General features: G+C 45.5%; 2 protein-coding genes across 6 annotated transcripts in view; one reads left to right on the top strand and one right to left on the bottom strand.

Annotated features, from left to right (window-relative positions):
* LOC310674762 (uncharacterized protein) overlaps nucleotides 1-16,774 on the top strand; it is a 29,418-nt gene extending 12,644 nt beyond the window's left edge. For 2 of the 4 annotated variants that reach the window (XM_083434406.1, XM_083434404.1), the window contains exons 11-19: nucleotides 1,269-1,401; nucleotides 2,019-2,170; nucleotides 2,393-2,550; nucleotides 3,075-3,243; nucleotides 3,459-3,539; nucleotides 4,356-5,295; nucleotides 6,009-6,204; nucleotides 6,768-6,943; nucleotides 7,980-8,369. In XM_083434406.1, coding sequence (XP_083290532.1) covers nucleotides 1,269-1,401; nucleotides 2,019-2,170; nucleotides 2,393-2,550; nucleotides 3,075-3,243; nucleotides 3,459-3,539; nucleotides 4,356-5,295; nucleotides 6,009-6,204; nucleotides 6,768-6,943; nucleotides 7,980-8,096 — 2,122 coding nt within the window. In that variant the 3' untranslated portion in view covers nucleotides 8,097-8,369. Of the gene's footprint in view, nucleotides 1-1,268; nucleotides 1,402-2,018; nucleotides 2,171-2,392; nucleotides 2,551-3,074; nucleotides 3,244-3,458; nucleotides 3,540-4,355; nucleotides 5,296-6,008; nucleotides 6,205-6,767; nucleotides 6,944-7,979; nucleotides 8,370-14,812 lie in introns of those variants that run through there. The other 2 variants (XM_083434405.1, XM_083434407.1) reach the window with 2 other exon arrangements.
* AARS2 (alanyl-tRNA synthetase 2, mitochondrial) overlaps nucleotides 8,361-18,737 on the bottom strand; it is a 32,168-nt gene continuing 21,791 nt past the window's right edge. For both annotated transcript variants that reach the window (XM_083434426.1, XM_083434427.1), the window contains 7 exons: nucleotides 17,978-18,087; nucleotides 16,792-16,900; nucleotides 13,699-13,821; nucleotides 12,214-12,324; nucleotides 11,029-11,112; nucleotides 10,182-10,292; nucleotides 8,361-9,312 (listed from right to left, as the gene is read on the bottom strand). In XM_083434426.1, the coding sequence (XP_083290552.1) occupies nucleotides 9,148-9,312; nucleotides 10,182-10,292; nucleotides 11,029-11,112; nucleotides 12,214-12,324; nucleotides 13,699-13,821; nucleotides 16,792-16,900; nucleotides 17,978-18,087 (813 nt within the window). In that variant the 3' untranslated portion in view covers nucleotides 8,361-9,147. The remainder of the gene's footprint in view (nucleotides 9,313-10,181; nucleotides 10,293-11,028; nucleotides 11,113-12,213; nucleotides 12,325-13,698; nucleotides 13,822-16,791; nucleotides 16,901-17,977; nucleotides 18,088-18,737) is intronic.

The following is an 18,737-nucleotide window of genomic DNA, read 5'->3' as shown; positions in this document are numbered from 1 at the left end:
AGCATGAAATCCACTCTCGATTCTGAGTATATTTCACTCTGGCAGCAAAATTCAATAACCAGAGAGGCCTTTGACAGGAAGATGAGGCAACGTCTTTTTCGTTTAGAGAAAAGGCGAGTAAGGGGTCACATGATAGAAGTTTATGAAATTACGAACGGCATGGAACTAGAACACTAGAACTTGTGGGCATAAAATGAAGCTGAATGTTGGAAGATTCAGGGCAGATAAAAGAAAGCGCTTCTTCATGCAGTTAAACCATGGAACCACTCCCACAGGGGGCAATGAAGGCCACCAACTCGGATGGCTTTAGGATTAGACAAATTCATGGAGGATAATGGCTACCAATGGCTACTAGCCATGATAGTTATGCTCTGCCTAAATAGAGGCAGAAATGCTTCTGAATGCCAGAATTCGGAGGAGGAGATAGTGATGTTGTGCTCAGGTCCTGTTTGCTTCCCACAGGCACCTGGTTGGCCGCTGTGAGAACAGGATGCTGAAATAGATGGGCCATTGGCCTGATCCAGCAAGCTCTTCTTATGTTCTTATGAGAGATCTAGGGCAGGTAAACGGGAGCTTGGATTATTGAGTTGGAAGGGAGGCCAAAGGGTGATCTAATCCAGTCTCCTACCAATGCATGGAACACTAGAGCAGGGATGGGGAACCTCAGGCCTCAGGGCCAAATGCAACCCGCCATGTTTCTCTGCCTGGCGCTTGGGACTCTCCCAATGCCACACCTCTCACCAGCCTTGCTTTGCACCTTCCTTGGGTGCTCTTGCCAGGCTGCAATGTGCCCTTGAACTCTGGCAATGCCTCTTGCTTGCCTAGTTGGAAGCCAGAGAGGGATGTGTGAAGAAACTAGCCTTCTGTACAGAAGGTAAAATTCACATTCATTGTTACACATTAACAGCTGCTACACTGAACATTTAAAAGTGATCTTCATGTGGTGACTATAATGTGCAAATTGGCTCCTCAGGGCGCTTGCATTCTCTGTTGTCTTCCTCAAGCTGAGGAGTTTGCTGATGTCCTGTCATAGAATCATAGAATCTTAGAATCATAGAATCATAGAATCATAGAGTTGGAAGAGACCGCAAGGGCCATCGAGTCCAACCCCCTGCCAAGCAGGAAACACCATCAGAGCACTCCTGACATATGGTTGTCAAGCCTCTGCTCCCTCTCTTTTTCATCTTTTTCAAATGGGGAAAGTGGAAGGCTGTTTGTTGGCTCAAAATAATGCCAGCCTGTTTATGTTAACACTTCTGAATGCTTAGGTTCAGTTCAGGCTTCCCAATCGACAAGGAGCTCTTCCCAAGTACTGACTTCCTGTCCTCTCTTAACATGGCGGCATCGCTTCCTGTTGTGGATGACCAAAGGGACACAATGAGAAATGAAGACTCGAGAATGGTGTGCGTACCAACCCTTTAAAATCACAGAATGCTTGGTTCTGTTTTATTTCTGACCTATACTGTTATCCTGTGATCATAAATAACTCTCTTGATGTAATGGATTTCTCCCTGCTGCAACCCTCCTCCCTTCCCCAGCAGTTTGATCATCCCGTGGTCTGTAATTGACTAAGTTAAGGTGACTTGAAATTAAGGTGACTTGATATTAGGGACTTGTGGGAAACTCGCATGAGAATTTGGGGTGAGGTGGGGGAGGGCTGGCAGCCAGGTCGCTTTAAAGCAGGGGGTGGGGAAGCTGTGCCCCCAGATGTTGCTGGACCACAACTCCCATCATTCTTGACCATTGGCCATGCCAGCTGGGATTGTTGGGAGATAGGATTCAATCACATCTGGATAGCTGCAGATTCCCAATACATGCTTCCAGGCTTTCACCGGTAGTCGTGGTGACCAAGTATGTATTTAGGGTAACCCTGCTTTATCAAATAAGCTGAGTTTCAGAATGGCCTTGGAGAATCTGGACACAGTTCTAGCCCTTGCTCCACTGCATCTAGCAGTGAGGCCCTGAAGGAACATTCGACTCTTTGCTACGGCTGTGATATCTGTCCATCTTTGCTTCAGCAATTTAGGAGGAACAGAAAAAGTGGAATTGGTCCAAGCGAGCAGTTGGACCTCCCAGCAGACCCCTCTGAAACACTGACGACCACCCGATTTCTCCAGGTACTGATGTGTGACCTGGGGAATGGTGACGGCTTTCTTCACTACTTGACTCGGTGAGTTATGCTTTTCTTAGCAGCCTGAACATTTACTGTTCTTTGTCGGTGTGTGTGTGTGTTGCTTCCTATCTGTGACCCAAGGGAGGATATTTACTTATGGGAAATGTTTTTGCAGCCTTGTGCAGACCAGCTGCCTCCTTATATTCCTGGTTTTATTGGCGGCATTTTCCCAGTTCTCTGTTAAGCTAAGGGAGGCAGCTTTCCTGGTTTACCCTTCAGGTTTGAGGATCCTCAGAAGACCCATAACCTGTTGCTGTGGAGGAAGCTGAAGCTCTATGAGGCTGCATGGGCGCAGGAGGCAAGCCAGTCAGAAATTCACCATATTGCTTGGCAGATTTTTCAGACATTTATGGTGTCTTATGCGGGATGCAACACAGGTGAGCTGTCCAGGAATGTGGAGCATCATTTGTTACCTCTGCTCTGTCATATGCCTCTGAGGTGGCAGGAACCTGGGTCTGTTAGGAGTGAGAACCCTTTGATCTGTTGAGGGCCACATTTCTTCAGGGTTTATCTCTTGGGGAACACATGCCACGGATGGGAAAGACCACAGTCAAAATTGGGCAGCATTGCACCTCTCTCCTCTCTCTCTCTCTCTCTCTCTCTCTCTCACTCGCTCACACACACACGAAGGAATTTGAAAGGGGTGTTCTAGAGAGGGAAATAGCAGGCCTGTAGCATACACAGAGCTGTTAACACTGAGGCAGCATACACACCAAATCCTTAAAGCAAACAGCTTTCCCCCAAATCCTGGGAATTGTAGTTTGTTAAGGGTGCTGGGAATTGTAGTACTGCATGGGGAAACTTGGTGTCTAAGTAATAGCTCGTCCAAAGAACTATCATAGCAAACCTGCAGTTTGAAGATGGGGGTCTTAAGCCAAACTTGCTTCTCCTTTCCTTGCAGGGCTTAGTGCCCTTATACTGGAATACATCCAGCATCTTGAGAGGATGCTTTCCTTTGGCAGTGAAGACCTGAAGCCTTCCACTTTTGAACCAGTGGTTCCCTATGTTCTGGCTGTTCTGGATGAGATGTGGCTCCATTATCTTCGCCATGAAGTCACAACTTTCCTTGAGTGAGTCCCAAGCTGTCCTACACTATCCCACCACGTAAGATGGTGTAGTCTGAGTTTAAACACAGTTGTTGCTTTATTAACAAAATGGGTTTTGAGAGTCAATAAAGAAAACTTTAAATATCCTTTCCCCAGTCAGCCAGTGCTCTTTGCAAATAATTTTTAAGCTCTTTGATTGTAAAAGGGGGGAAATTGCCATCTAATTTTCTTTTTTGCAGATACTGTGTACCAGAATCTCATGACGATGACCAAAGTATCATGAGTGAAGGTGATAGAGTAAAACAGGAGGGAAATGAGAGGTAACACAGAATGCTGTGGAAACAAAGGAGCAACTTAGATGCTGAATTCTATTTAGTAGAGGCCTGGATTTACAAAGATGCTGTTCTGTTAGCCTCTGTGCCCTTACAATATCCTGATTCATAATCTAATGAATGAAAAATAATATCTGGGGAGAACAGGGTACCTAAAGTTTTTTGGGTACCAACAAATGTCTGGCTTACCCCTGGTCTGCTGATAACCTTTCCATTATGTGGATCTTAAAGTGTTGCAGAAGCTATTAACAGGGCGGTTTTCAGCACAATCTAAAAGTATTTCGCTTATTGTGAATTCATTTTTGAGTTTATATATTTTAGAGAGAGAGAGATTCTAAGCCCTCATAGGTGTGGAGGAAAGTTTGGAAATACATGTGCAAAATCTGCAAATGGAGCTTGGTCAAGGCTACTGAAATGAAAGAGCAGGGTTTGCTTTCTCTGCCCAAGCTCTTATCTCCCTGTCTAGATTGCTTTCTCAGGCCACCCGCACCCTTCTTTTGACCTTTCCCACCTCACTCAGTGCCCAGATGAAACCCAAACTACTGCGGTCCCTTTACATTTTGCAAAAATAAAATAAAATGCACCATTCCTTGGTGATCTGGGTGATTTATTCTTAAAATGGAATTTGCATTTCATTGATGCACCTCTGGAATATAGTTCTCTCCCCCCCCCCCCAAGTCCTCTGAGTGATAAATATTTATGGGCTAATACTTTGCGAGCAGGGAGGTTTCATATCGAACGATAACGTGAAGCTGTGATTCCCGAGCCCTGCAATGATCCTCATTTGTGTGACCCTTCCTGCAGGATAAAGAAACAGAGGCAGAATGCCTGGCCACACCATGACCAAAAAGGCAGAGGGAGACACAGGAAAAGAAGCAGGAAGAAGGCAGCCATGACGTCTCACTGCACAGGAAGTGCTGCTGAGCAAGAGACAACTGGAGAGAGGTCACCAAGCCCTCAAGATGTGCCCACCCCTCAAAATGCACCTGACCTGCTCAGCAACACTGTTGTTTTAAATGTTTATAGGAAGGTGGCTCATAAAATTCAGGATGTGGCGCTGCAAAGGATTCTGGGACTGCTCCAGGAAGTGGAGGCTTGCCAGGATGCTGCCCAGAGTGAAAAGCGCCTGGGTTGTGTGACGAAGCTTCTAGAGATCTGGGACAAGCCAGGAGCTGTGGGATCCAGTGCCTGCTTCCCAGAAGAGCTGAAGATGAGGTTAAAGAAGGAGGTAGCCGGGGGAGGGATAAGTGACTCCAGCTGGAAGGAAATCCGGCTCTATTTGCGTTCCTTTCTGGCCCCTGCTTTTGAGCAGTTCTGGGATGAAATGAGTGAGGGGCTGAGGAAGCATGGGATGCAGTCCTCCGAGATCCCAGAGGAGCGCTGGGAGAAGCTGGAACCGTTCCTACACTCCATTGCCGCCAAAGTGGCTCTCAGGCGTTTAAAGGGCCAGAAAGCTCGCGATGGATCAGCAGCCACAGCTCAGCCTGTTAAAGGGGACAGGACCTCTTTCTGGCAGTCCCTAAGGAAAGCCGCAGAGGGCTGGCCCACCATCGAGATGCTCCATTTCCTCAAACACCTCCAGGGGCATGGCCCCCCTGTGCTGGAGAGCGGCCTCCATTTTCTACTGGAGGTGCAGAAATTCAAGAATGCCCACCACGCCTGGCCTGACATGGCTCTTCTGAAGAAGAAAGTCCATGTGATACGTGACTGTTTTCTCAACTCTCAGATTGAGCCCCGGCTACAGGTACAACACCTTTCCTGGGTAAGGGGCAGACAGCAAATGTGACAGGGATACATCCTGTGCAAGGGGCAAAGGCTCCCTATTTTATACCTCCAAACAACAGGCGTGGCAAGGGAGCAACACCTGCTGTATTTTTTCTCCCTTGAGCCTGCTCCTAAAGGAGTAAATTTGGGACGGGAGGTGCATTCAAAGAGCTGTTTGACAGTGGGCCAGACTTCCTAGGGAGCAGTGGTTTTTATTACATATTTTGTGTTTTTTATCTTGCATTTTTATGCCGTGAACTGCCCTGCGATCTACCGATGGAGGATGATATACAAATTTAAATAAATAAATAAAAGCTAGTAGCTTTGGCAAACTAGTTGTTGGTGTTGCCTGCAGATCAGTAATTCCAAAATAATTAAATGCTACTATCAGTCTCCTGCCAGCAGAATTAATCTCAGCTTCTCACAGTCCCTGACTCATTGTATCTGGGGAATGCCTTGCCTGCGCTCAGCTGCTGCCTCTCAGCATTCGGGCAGAGAAACCAGATTATACCCAAACAGAGGCCAGAGTAGTACGAAAATGGTGTGAGTGAGAGCACACACGCTTGACCTCAAATTACTGCTTCTGCTTTATTCTGCTGTTGGAAGAGCCGTGGGCAGGGAGGATGTTTCCTGTGGGTTATCTTGGCATGCTCCCAAGTCCAGGATGCTGAATGTGTGCTTCCTGCCCTCCAGGTTGCAGTGGATACTCGGAGGCTGGGGAGAGCTATTCGGGCAGCTGAACAGGCCGTCCAGGAAGAGATTCCAGTACCGCCTCCAAGCTTGTTTGATGAGTTGAAGGATTCAGTCTTTAATATTCTGCTGCCATACTGGGCCGCTTTCCAAAAACACTGGCTCAAGCAGTCCCCTGCAAGCGCACAAAAAGCCCCAGGTGGGTTTATTTTCACTTGGAAAACAGAAGGAAGAAATTGGCACATGTCCATGCAGAGATCCCGCCATTGGTGTGTGTGCGTGCATTAACATAGGCAATCCCTGTGGCAAAACATGTTTTGCGCTCCTGGTTGATGTGTGGGGAAAATTAAGTGCAATTGTGTAGTTCTAATGCAAAATATACATAAAGTCCTCGGTTCAGTCTCTCCGCTGGAAGGATCTCATAAGTGAGAATGCTGGAAAAGACCTCCAACAGAGGCAGTAGATGGCTGGCTACTGCCAGGGTAAACGGGCCTGGTCTCGGTAGCCCGTTAGTCTAATTCAATCTTAGAAAAATGCTTCAGCCTCCTGGCAGAAAGTCCACAAGGCTCCCACTTTCAAGACAGTAAATGTGAAAATCAGCTCTGGTCAATTTCTGACTGATTTTATCTGAGGGCATAACGTGTTTCATGGAACAGGGAGTAAGGTTGTGCAGTAAAAGCTCTCCAGAGTAACACCCATGTGTTTTACCAGTACATCACACTGAGAGAAGAAACAGCTCTGATAGGTCTTCCATCTCTGCAGTGTTGAGAAATCAGCTCCTCCTCCAGAAGAGGCGGGCCATGCTTGAAAAGGTGCAAGGGCCACCAACACGGCTTCTTCAACTGCCACCGCTCCAGGGGCCCAGGGAAGTCCAGCAAAGCAGGGGTCAGGAGGGATTTACTTACACTTTCTCCATCAGCAAAGGCCTCACGCTACAGGTCAGTATGCGGCATTGCACTCTTTACCTTTTCCTAGGATTCAGTGGCTTAGAATACTGGGAGAGGAGTGAAAGTACAAACCAATCTGGCAAGAGTGTTGGCTTTTCCCTGCTAAATGATACAGGCTGATATTCCCGCAAGCTGCTGCTCATCTAAGAAAGCAGTTCCTCCTCTGCAGCCAACTCAGAGCATTGCAAGACAAAGCTATCACCAAATTTGGTACAGCCAAGAATTGTGATAACAGCTCCTGGGTGTTGCACAAACAACCCTAACCAGCATGTTCTGTTGCTGTAGCTGAGAGTTACGCTGCCACCAACTTAAGTTTCCCCCCCACATTTACACCCAGATGACTATGCCTGGGAGCCTGTTGCAAATGCAGTCTCTGGTTCGTTTCCACGCTCAAAGGGTGCATACTCATGCCAACAGTAGATATAGTAATGGTAGTATTTGTTGCCTTTGGAATTAAACAGAATGTAAACAGTTCATTGCAGGCTTTATATGTGTTTGGCAGAATGGCATCAAAAGCAAGAAATTACAACAAGCAGTCTTGGAAGCAATGTATAGGACCACTTGCCGGAAAGCTTATCTGTGAATATGTCACTATTCGGGGAAGATTTTTAGTCCCATGAGCCTACACTAGAGAGCAGGAGCAGATGAACTGAGTTGATCATCTCTCAGAATGCCTACCCTCTGTTGTTGTTTTATATGGCATCATAACGTGGTCTTTTTGACAACATTTTTACATATGCAATAGTAGTACTCTATAATGGGTTGTAGTAGTTCTGTAGAGAATACCATGATCTGTAAATGACCCAACACTCAGCAAGTGTCTGAAAAACGTGGGATTCCTTCTTGTAGAGCAGGGATTATAGCAACATCTGCAGGGTTCCCCATCCCGGTTGCAGGGAGTTGAATTAGCTTGTGTGTGTCAACTAGGTATTGCCCTGCAGTTGTTGCAGAAACATTGATGCGCTCCGGTGTCACTTTAGGCTAGAAAATGATAATACGCTAATACAGTAACTCCTTTTCTCCTTAGGGCATGAGCAAAGAACTCATGAGTCACAGCAAGACTAGCCCTTCTGGGTTTCAAAACAGGAAGAGGTCAACTGGATTTCAGTTTCCCTCGCTTCCCAATGTGCCGGTGCTCACTTGACCATGAAAGAAGGTACCACCATTATTCAGATCCCAAGACTTTGCATGAATGCTGAGTGGCAGCCAGAAGCCACTGTGGAGCATTTTAGAATGATTTCCCCCAAAAAAGCTAGCTTGATGTAACAGAGGGGCACCCAAGAGGTCGCACAGATGAGAACATGTATGTGTTGCATCCACACATGTACTCCTTGCTGTTGGCCAGGATTATGTAACAGAAAACGTAACACTTGGAGACAGTTGAAAATGGGACAAAATAAAGATTAAGTAGCAGCAATAGGCTTCATTTTAATTATGCAATTAACAGTTTGTTGGTCACAAAACTTTTCCCCCCTGTTAGGTCAAAAGGTTACTATGCATTTTAGGGAAATTATAGTAAGATTCAGAATCTCAAAGATGACTTTTGATGATGAAAGTTATCTAGGCAATATAGAAACAATGATTTGTGTCAAGTAGATTTCCTTTGTATATTGGCAGAATTTCCTGATCGAAAGATCTGCATAAATAAAACAGTACAGGGCTGAAACCGCTGTTGCTAGACTGCTGAAGAAACATATATATGCACAATATGGTAGCCTTACACTATGTTGGAATCAGCTCCATTGAACTTATAGGCCTTGGTCTCCTGGGAAAAAGAGCTCCCATCTTTCCTCATCCCAAAGTGAATCACAAGTGTGCCTCTCTGCTATTCATTATCATAATGGCAATACTGTAGTTACTTTCCTCTCACCAGGGTGCCCTCAGCCCCATTGATGGTCAGATTCATTATGTCGCTGTCTGCTACCTTCCTCTGCATTTATGGGACAGCCTTGTTCCTCTCACACCATTATCTGCAAATGCAATAATAATGTTTCATGAAGGACCAGATGGGCAAGTCCAGACTCTTCTGCCACCTCAATATTGCAAAAGAAGCTGCAGTCCAAGACCGATCTACTGTTATGATACCACAACAGGTGCTGCTTAGCCACTGTAGACAGATCTTGTTAGCAATCGCAGCCAAGCAACTGTCCCATTTTGGTGTTCTTGCACGGACACGTTGACCTTGCAAGCAGGAATCAGAGTTTGCTCTTTGCATATTCCAGAGCTGCTGTCAGAACTCCTTGCAAGTCACTGGTTGTCCCGCTGCCCCTGGCTACAACTCCAGAACCACCTGCCTTGCCTCCCATTTGAGTGCAGACAGCCAGGGCCCAGTCAGCAGCAGAAAACACCGGCAAGGAACTCTGGGGAAGAAGACCAAAAAATGAAAAAATTAGCTGAACTGCCAGGAATGGCCCAGTAGAGCAAATATGTAGGCAACTTGGTGTTAGTCCAATTCTGGACTTTTGTTACTCAAAGCTGATAAGACTGGCAACATTACAGGTACAAAACCTTACATTCACAGAATGTGCATATTATGCACTCTTAATGGATTCACTGCACACATGCAGAACCTGTAACTGATACCGGAGGAGAGGTTTGGATTTGATATCCCGCTTTATCACTACCCTAAGGGGTCTCAAAGCGGCTAACATTCTCCTTTCCCTTCCTCCCCCACAACAAACACTCTGTGAGGTGAGTAGGGCTGAGAGACTTCAGAGAAGTGTGACTAGCCCAAGGTCACCCAGCAGCTGCATGTGGAGGAGCGGAGACGCGAACCAGGTTCACCAGATTACAAGTCCACCGCTCTTAACCACTACACCACACTGGCTCTTAGATTTCCTTAAAGTTCAGAGCATGGGGTTTAAATGTCCTCTGCCATGGCTATGATTTCTTGCACCTCTATGGTTGTCTATTTCCAACCCCTATCCTCCTTTTTGCAATTTCTCCCATTTAGGCCGAGTACAGAATTCGTTTTTCCTTGGTTGTGAAACCTTATCTAGACCCAGTCAAGGAAAGACCATCAAGCAGTGGCCTTTGTGTTTTCTATTTATTCAAACTGTTATGGCAATGAAAATTTGCAATGGTTTTTCCACCACTTAATGAAAGCACAAGCGCCAAAATTCAAAACTTATGTTCTACAATAGGAAACAGTTACTGTATGAGGCTCCTGCATTCTATGTTCCAGAGAACAGTGCCAGCTATTAGCCACAAGGGACAGGATCCTGCTTACCTTGGATACCTGGCAGGCACAGAACACCTGGCCAGAAGCTTGTGGACTTAGCAACATCACTGAGGACCCTGGTACCTTGTCACATAACTGGTTGACCACTTTCATCAGGACCTAGAAAGAGCATAAGTTAAAATAAAATCCCTTGTGTTTGCTACACTGAAATGCTCCCTCAAAGACCTGCAATGTTATATATACAATTTTGATTAAGAAAGTTAAGCACATGAAAAACCACTGGAATTTTAAAGTGTATTTTGATGTTCTGAAGTGTTTCTGGTACACTTTGGGCAGCCTATGGGGAACTGGATGATAACAGATGCAAAAAAGGAACTTCTACAGTGGTACCTCGGGTTACAGATGCTTCAGGTTACAGATGCTTCAGGTTACAGACTCCGCTAACCCAGAAATAGTACCTCGGGTTAAGAACTTTGCTTCAGGATGAGAACAGAAATCGCGCAGCAGGCCCCATTAGCTAAAGTGGTACCTCAGGTTAAGAACAGTTTCAGGTTAAGAACGGACCTCCAGAACAAATTAAGTTCTTAACCCGAGGTACCACTGTACTGGTTATGGGGAAAGAAAGAAAGAGGGAAATTCTCTTCAACAAAAATCTTCAGAGCATGCCAGCAAGCCCACCCTCAACGGATGCCCAATCTGCTGAGGAGCTCAAGGTTTACCTTCTCTCTGGCCTTCCAAAATCCTTACAGTATCATCAGCTGTGAGAGCTGAGCTCAAGGAATGATCTGCCACAACAGGACAAGTTGGACTTGCTCACAGGTAGCTAATGCAGCTTGGCCCTTGTTGCCTGTTACCCTTGCTTTCCAAAAGAAATGCACAACTGGTAGAAACTTACTGAGGGCGACTCAACAGGGATGGTATCTATGATGACCGGCTGGTTGGAATACTTTGCTAGCAGGTCCTCTGCTTTCTCTGCAGCCTGGAAAAAGGGGGTGGGGGAATGCAGTCAGCAGTGCACTATGTAGCAGACATAAAATTTGTGCCATAGGGGAGAAAATGCTTCCAAATGCACATCCACATCTCTGCCAAGCACCATTTTAAAAAATGATGCCCAGGGGACATGTTTCTTTTACCCACAGGAGCCATTCCTAGCAACAATTTACCTAGGTATCTTAAGGGGGGTGGGGCAGGAGGATTTAGCACCCATTTACACCTTTAATGAAGCTGCACTTATTGGACCAAAACCATTGCCAAGTTTGGTAAGGACTGCTCTTCTCTTTCAATACGGAGCTTATTTAGGAATCTTCCTAAAATTTTAATGTTGCTCCTTTTAATGAGTACTATCTAACCATTCTGGCTGGGAAGTTAGGTTTGAAACAGGCAGGCAGTATATGTAAGAAATTTCAGTGTCCAGGGGTTAGAGGAACCAACTCTGCTCTTTCTGCTTCAGGCTCATGGCACACCCAGCTGCCATTTCACCACAGCTTTCTTTCCTCTCAAGAGAGCAAGCTTCCATTCTGAAAGAGCATCAGATTTGGCAGCATCTCCAATATCAGAAGAGATGTAAAACAGTCAACTTAAGCAAAAAATTTCAAGTTTATATAAATGTGGGAATTTTTTTTGCATAATTTGTTTGCAAAAAAACTGAATTGAGTTTTCTTAGTGCAAATGTTAGGCTTTTTTGATACAAAAGAGTGAAGAGTACGCAGCAAGCCACATGCCAGACTCTCTGTTCATTTCTCCCTGACACACACATCCTGCCTCTCAACTGTGGCAAAGGGAAGGCCAACCAACTCTAAGAAGCTTCCTTCCTTCATGTATGCCAGAAAGAGCACTCAGTTCTTCAGAGCCCTGGGTCTTCAGAGCTCGAGGGGAACTGTGCTTGGGAGCCATTCATCAGAGAGTGGACTAAGCTTGCTTTAAAAGCAATTGATTTAGAACACTAGATAACAGAGCTGCTTAGAGTTCTTTTTCTCTACAGAAAAGTTTGGTAATAAATTCACTCCTTTGAAAAGGACAAGCTTCCCATACTTCTGCCATGCCTGCAGAGTACAAGGCTGATCTGCTGCTGGATTCTTACCAGTCTGATTTCCAGTTTTCTAACTGCTGTGTTGGCTGTTCGCTGCAGAGTTTTAAGAGTGGCCTGCAGCTCTCTTTTCTGCCACTGAGGTATTGTGGTACTGTCCACGATCTGCAAAACAAATTGGCTCTGTTACCTGTGATTGCGCGGGGGGCGGGGATGAAAAGATGCTCCAGGGATGCAACTGAAGAGAGGAATTTTGACTCCTATGACCAGAAGAATGAAGCCTGTTACCTAGCAAAAGAGCCTCAATTATGACTAGCCCTTTGAATGTGATGGACATGCATGCAAAGCATGAACCATGTAGTGCATTGCAATGGTGTCAACTGCTTCTGCCAGAGCTCTCCAATCCTGGAGCTGTGCTCCTGTTCTTGGTCATTATTTTATTTAAAAATTAATGGAAAGGAGGATAGGACAATGGCAGAAGTCACTTAGACGGAAGAAGAGGAGAGGAGGAGGAGGAAGAAGAAAAGACCATGAAAGTTGAATGTGATTTTTAGGTAGCACTATATACTTCTTTCTGATTTTTTCAAATATTAACCCCAAAATGCTGGTGCTATAAAAAAACATAAGGGCACATTGGTGGTGGGAGTATTATTCAGTGACAGCTATGGTGTTCCTAGAAATCAAATTTAATATAACAAAACAAGATTATTATTTTTAACTACATTTATATACCACCATTCTCATAGATTTGTTGAAAAATTGACTAAAAATAAAAGTGCACTAGAGGATAAACAAAGATTCATATGCAACTACTTGGCAAAAATTATTTTGTATATAAATGATGGTAACAATGTTCAAATGATTCCTGTGAAATACGACACTATTTGGAATCCTTACTAAGTTTTCAGCTTCAAGTGAGAATTTCGTAAGACCTTGAGGACAGTATTTTAATATACTTTTTCAAGCAAATATTTTTTAAGAAAAAGAATATTACTACCCTCCAGCATAAATAACTATTGTTTTTCCCCCACAGGGATTGTGAATGAAATGATCCAAATGTGTATTTTTTTGGGGGGGGGGGTGCTGTATTTAGTTTTCATTCAATTGTGTGTGTTTTCTTTATTTTTTATTATGTCACTGCATTATATGCTCTTGATTAAATAAAAAGAAATACCAATTAAAAAAACAACAACCCAAAACCCAAAGTGGAGGATAGGCAGTGTTTTATTTTTATTGCACAGGGCCACGCAGATGGACTTTTGAGGGAGGGAGTTGATAAGACCTCAGCAGATTCTTCATTACAGGTTAAATTATCAAAGCACCCAGAGACCTCACCCTCTATGCCATGAAACACAGGGCACTTCAACCAGACTGATATGGTCGCTCGAAGGTGAAATAAAAGCCTCTTCAGGGAAAGTTAGCCATTATTTCAACTTCAGCAGGAATCACAGAACGAGGAACGAGCGGGGAAACACGTCCTCAAGAAGCATTCGGAAACCTTTCTTGGGCCCTTGTTGTGGGGAGGCAGAAAGGACTCACAATAGTAAGCTGGCCAACTTCTTTGGAGAGTCTCTGGGCCTCGTCGATCATGGTTCCTCCCGGTTTCACTCGCACTGTGAGGGAGTCCACTTCCTTAGCCAAAGCCTGGCCAGCTTCCCGAGCCTAAGAGAGTAATAAAAATGTCTGAGCCCTTTCGGCAGAAACCATACAAAGGGCAAAAGGTTGTGTTTGCAATTCAAAGGGCGTAACCATTTTCAGTCACAAGCCTGTTGGGAGTTTATTTCAGGGGCTAGAGCCCTGGGCATTGTGCAATTACTAGATTAGGTTTATGTGACTGCTAATTAACTTTGTTGAGATAGAGATAGTATCTCAAATTATGCTGGATATTTGTCACCACTGATACATGCTGGCTCAGAAACCAAGCGAAAAATAGGGAGGCAGATCCTTTTCAGAAAGTGCCTTTGGGATTATTTGATATACCACACAGGGAACACACAATCCCCTCAGAAATTGTAGCCTGTGGCAAGAGAAAGACAAGAGCCTTCTGTGAAGTCAGTCTACTGGTCCATCTAGCTCAGTACTGACTGACCCTGACTGGCAGCAGCTCTTCAGGGTTTCAGGCAGGGGTCTCCTCCAGCCCTACCTGGAAGGACCAGGGATTGAACATGGGACCTTCTGCATGCAAGTGTGCACTCTGCTGCTGAGCTATGGTTTTTCGTTGCTGAGAGCCACCCTGAGAACATGGTCATAGGAAATATATGGTTTTAGGGAGGACACGGCTATAGGGAGCCATGACACACACAGACACACACCCCTCCCTATCCAGGCAAGCAAGAGGGATGACTTCAGTTCAAGGACACATTCCAGCTAGGCAAAAGCACTGAAGGAAGGGGTACAGAGCAAGGGCAGTGAGGAGTCTGGTCTGGGAAGAGTCCCAAGGGCCTGAGTTTCCTCAACTGTTTTAAACAAGTAGATAATTATCTGTGGCATTCATTCCACAAATTGTGGTTTTGCACAAAGATAAAAGGCACACGGGATGGATTAAAAAAAGAGAGAGGAGCCCTGATGAGTCTATTTGTTTTACTGATCTGCTCTTCATCTGATCGGTTCCTATCATAATGAGAAGCTGATCTCATTCCTTCTCGCCTGCTAGGCTCCATGCGACCGAAAGATGGAAGGGAGCCAATCCACTTTCTCCAGCTCTGGAGTAAGCTAGTATTTCAAAGACCTTGATGGTGGCACCAAATTAGAAAATCAGAGGACAAGAGAAAGTCAACTACTTCTAGACGAGGTTTCCGGTTATACAGTATGCCCATCGACGCTCCTCAGCAAAAAGCCAGGTCCTTTTTAACAAATGTAAAGAAAAAGCTTGGGCTGTCACAAATTTCTGCCACACTTTTTATGTATACTCAAAGCAGACGATCAAAAGTGTCCAGAATAGCCAACTGTGTGAACAGGCCTAGCAGCTGCTGGAGCAGCTTCTTGCTGGAAACCGCGGGAGGGGAGGGTGCATTTGTGCTCATGTTCTGCTTGCATCCGGCTGGCCACAGTGAGAACAGGATTCTGGATTAGATGGGCCATTGGCCTGATTCAGCACTCGTATGTCCTTACTTAGGAAGCACCCTAAACAGCTTGATGTTTACCACTCAAGTATGCAGTACTGTTTTCTGCATGATTTGTGTGCTACATCTGGGAACCTGTGGCCCTCCAGATGCCGAATGGGGGGGGGGGAGACTCCATTTCTTATGAGCCTCAGTTCATGTCAGGGAAGATGGTTGTCACAATCCAGCGACACTTGGGGGCAAGGGGAGAAGAAGCTCCACTCCTCTGACCTAGGAACAGTATGCAAATAGCATTCTACATCAAAAAGGTTGTCCGAATCTGCTTGGACCAACAGAAGAATTAAGCTCCAGTTGCAGGAAATCAGTAGCTGTAAGAGCAGAGCAAGCACATAATTGCCTACTCTGGCTTCTCGCTGCAAGATGTGCTTTGAGTTATCGCCGTAGCTGCTTCCATCTGCTTAGCAAACACAAGCCTGAATGAGAACAGCTCCCTTCAGAGATAAACATAAAAGGGAGCTGCAGGTGAACATGAACCACTGACACAAAGCCGCCTCGGGTCAGCGCTTTCCGTAATCTGGGCCAGCCTGCCCTGAAGCTTTCTCTCCTCCGTGGCAGGCTGAACCTTGTCAAAAATGTAACAGTGGAGGAGATGACTAGACAAGCAGCACAAGTGCCAGAGCAAAAATACGAATCTTGGGAATAATGTAATCTTTTGCCACCAACAGCCAAGGGGAAGGCAGAAGACAATGCTGCTTGCCCACCTAGCAGGCACCTAAGTTAACGGGGCCTTTTTGCTCTGAAGCCCCCAGATGCGGTTAGTGGTCAGCAAGAGCCAGAGCAAAAAAGAAATGACCACCCAAGTTTGAGGGGGTGAGGAAAGAGAGTGAAGAGGGGTCAAGGGAATTGAAGTAAGAGAAGGACAAGGAGTTATTAGTCAAAAGCTAGCTAATGTGGAATGCTATGACCCTGTTTCAAAAAGGAAGTGGAGTACTACGAAAAGCAGTGGTAGAAAAGGATGTTGAAAGAGCACCGTTTGTGTCTCACAATGTGCTTGCTCAGTCCTGGAAGACATCTCCTTAATGGTCAGAGCCAGAGAGAGACCTGTATGAAGCTTCCACTGATCAGGCAGAGAAGCTGCTATGGCCTGCAGAGCTCCTTGTTTGCTTATACACTCTCTCTGTGGTCTACCCTACTCGCCACCCATACAGATTGACCCCACTTCCTTTCACAATCACAGCCTCTTCACAATGAATGATAACACAAAGGAGGTGAACTTGTTTGATTGATTGATTCTGAGTTGCTGAATTTGGAGATGGCGAGGGTGAAGCAAGGGCATAAGGTTCTGGCATTCCTGCCGTGAGATCAGGGGTGAAGGCCAACCAGTGCATCTGCTTGTGAGCAGCAGAATAGAGGCAACCGGTGAAAAATAATTGCAAGTGTTTGTGATTGCGGCAGGCAGCAGGTGAAGCATTCTAGGAGCCCTCTAAAGATCATGCAGTGAAGCAGAGCAAAACAGCAGCAGACAACCTGTGCACATCTGCAACATCAGACAAAAGCAATCTAGCCTTACTTGCTTGGCTTGCTCTCTGGTCACTGCAACAATATGGCTGATTCCTTTAACCAGCTGCCGCTCAGAAACGATAGTGAAGTCTTGTACATCTCCTGTCTGCAGAAGGTGCCTAGACAGGAGAAACAAATGGCAGGTGTCAGCATTGCCATCAAATTCCCTTTTTTATTTTGGAAAGGGGTTATAAGTCGATGGAAGAGTACAAGTGTTGTGTACGTAAAGGTTTCAGAGTGAACCCCTACCATCTCTCCTGTTAAAAAGAATTCCTGGTAACGGGTGGGAAAGACCTTCAGGAGACACTGTCAGTCAAGGAAGTCCGTAGTGTGCTGAAGAGAGAGCATATCCTGGCATCTCACACCAGCTGTTTACTACATGCAATGTCACAATTGTGCTCTTTGGATTTCAAATGCTTGCAATGTCACAATTGTGCTCTTTGGATTTCAAATGCTTGCAATGTCACAATTGTGCTCTTTGGAAAACGTACATACCGTATTTTTTGCTCTATAAGACTCACTTTTTCCCTCCTAAAAAGTAAGGGGAAATGTGTGTGCGTCTTATGGAGCGAATGCAGGCTGCGCAGCTGTCACAGAAGCCAGAACAGCAAGAGGGATTGCTGCTTTCACTGAACAGCGATCCCTCTTGCTGTTCTGGCTTCTGAGATTCAGAATATTTTTTTCCTTGTTTTCCTCCTCCAAAAACTAGGTGCGTCTTGTGGTCTGGTGCGTCTTATAGAGCGAAAAATACGGTACTTTATGCTCCCTGGTACTCAAGTAATTCATTTGCTGGAGATGATAAACAGCCAAGGTGAAAACAATAAAAAATATAATTCTGCATTTCAACAGCATTTTTAAAAATCAGCCCCTTTGCCAATATAGCAAGAATGAATCACCTTCATGTTACTACTGAAGCTACAAAGAAATAGGAAGTAGCTGATCCACAAGAAAGCATTTAGTAACTGCTAGGTATGGTTCTTTTAATCAACAAACAATACTTGCTGCTTATAAGGTGGTCAAAAATCGTATGTAAAACTGTATCAAAGCAATGATGCAGACGCTGGCTTTCCCCTTGGGCCTGAGGACAGCTATGATTAAGGAAGGGGAAAGAGAGCCAGTTCAGAGGCACCCAGTAAAGGGTTGCTGGAAAAGATTTCTCTTATCTGAGAGAAACTAAGAGGAAGGATGGCACTTACGTTCCGCAGCAGAGCTCCACGGAGGTGGACGTGGCATCTTTAGACTTCGCAGCCAGCACTCTTTCCACTGGAACCCCTATGGATACTACTCGCACCAGATCTGGGTACACCTGAAAAAGGGGAGGGCAGGAAGGAAGGAAGGATTATCTGCAGTTATAAGGCTGTGGCAAACTAAACCAAAAGAAGCAGCTACATACTGCAGCCTGGTATGGTAGACAGAGGTGGCCAGGGTATAGCACGCAGGCTGGAAGAGGAAGGATGGAGTGTGCTGCCTCTCCTAACATAACAAAAGTCTGCTAGAATCAGGCTAATGGCCCATCTAGCACAGCATCTTGCTCTCACAGAGGCCAACCAGATGCCTGTTGGAAGCTCACAACCAAAAGCACGGGAGTACTCTGCCAACCTGCAATTCAAAGCAAGTGGAGATAGAACATAGCCACTGTGACTACTAATGTGGAGGTACGGCTTGGAGTCACAGTGGCTATGTTCTATCTCCAGTTGCTTGGAATTGCAGGTCGGCAGAGTCCAGCTGTCGAATCCTCTTTTACAGCCATCCAAGTTGGCGGCCATTACTGTCTCCTATGGGAGCGAGTTCCACAGTGAATGACGACTTCCTTTCACCTGTCCTGAATCCTCCAACCATTAACTTCCTTGGCTGTCCACGAGTTCTAGGGTTGGGACAGAGGGAGAAAAACTCCTCTCTGCCCACTTTCTCCATGGCATGCATCATTTCATGAACATCTATCATGTCGCCTCTTAC

This window comes from Podarcis tiliguerta, assembly GCF_965153285.1.
Source record: "Podarcis tiliguerta genome assembly, chromosome: 3".
NCBI classification, from domain to species: Eukaryota; Metazoa; Chordata; class Lepidosauria; order Squamata; family Lacertidae; genus Podarcis; species Podarcis tiliguerta.
Note: the sequence above shows the minus strand (reverse complement) of the source record. Positions and strands in the feature narration are given on the sequence as shown.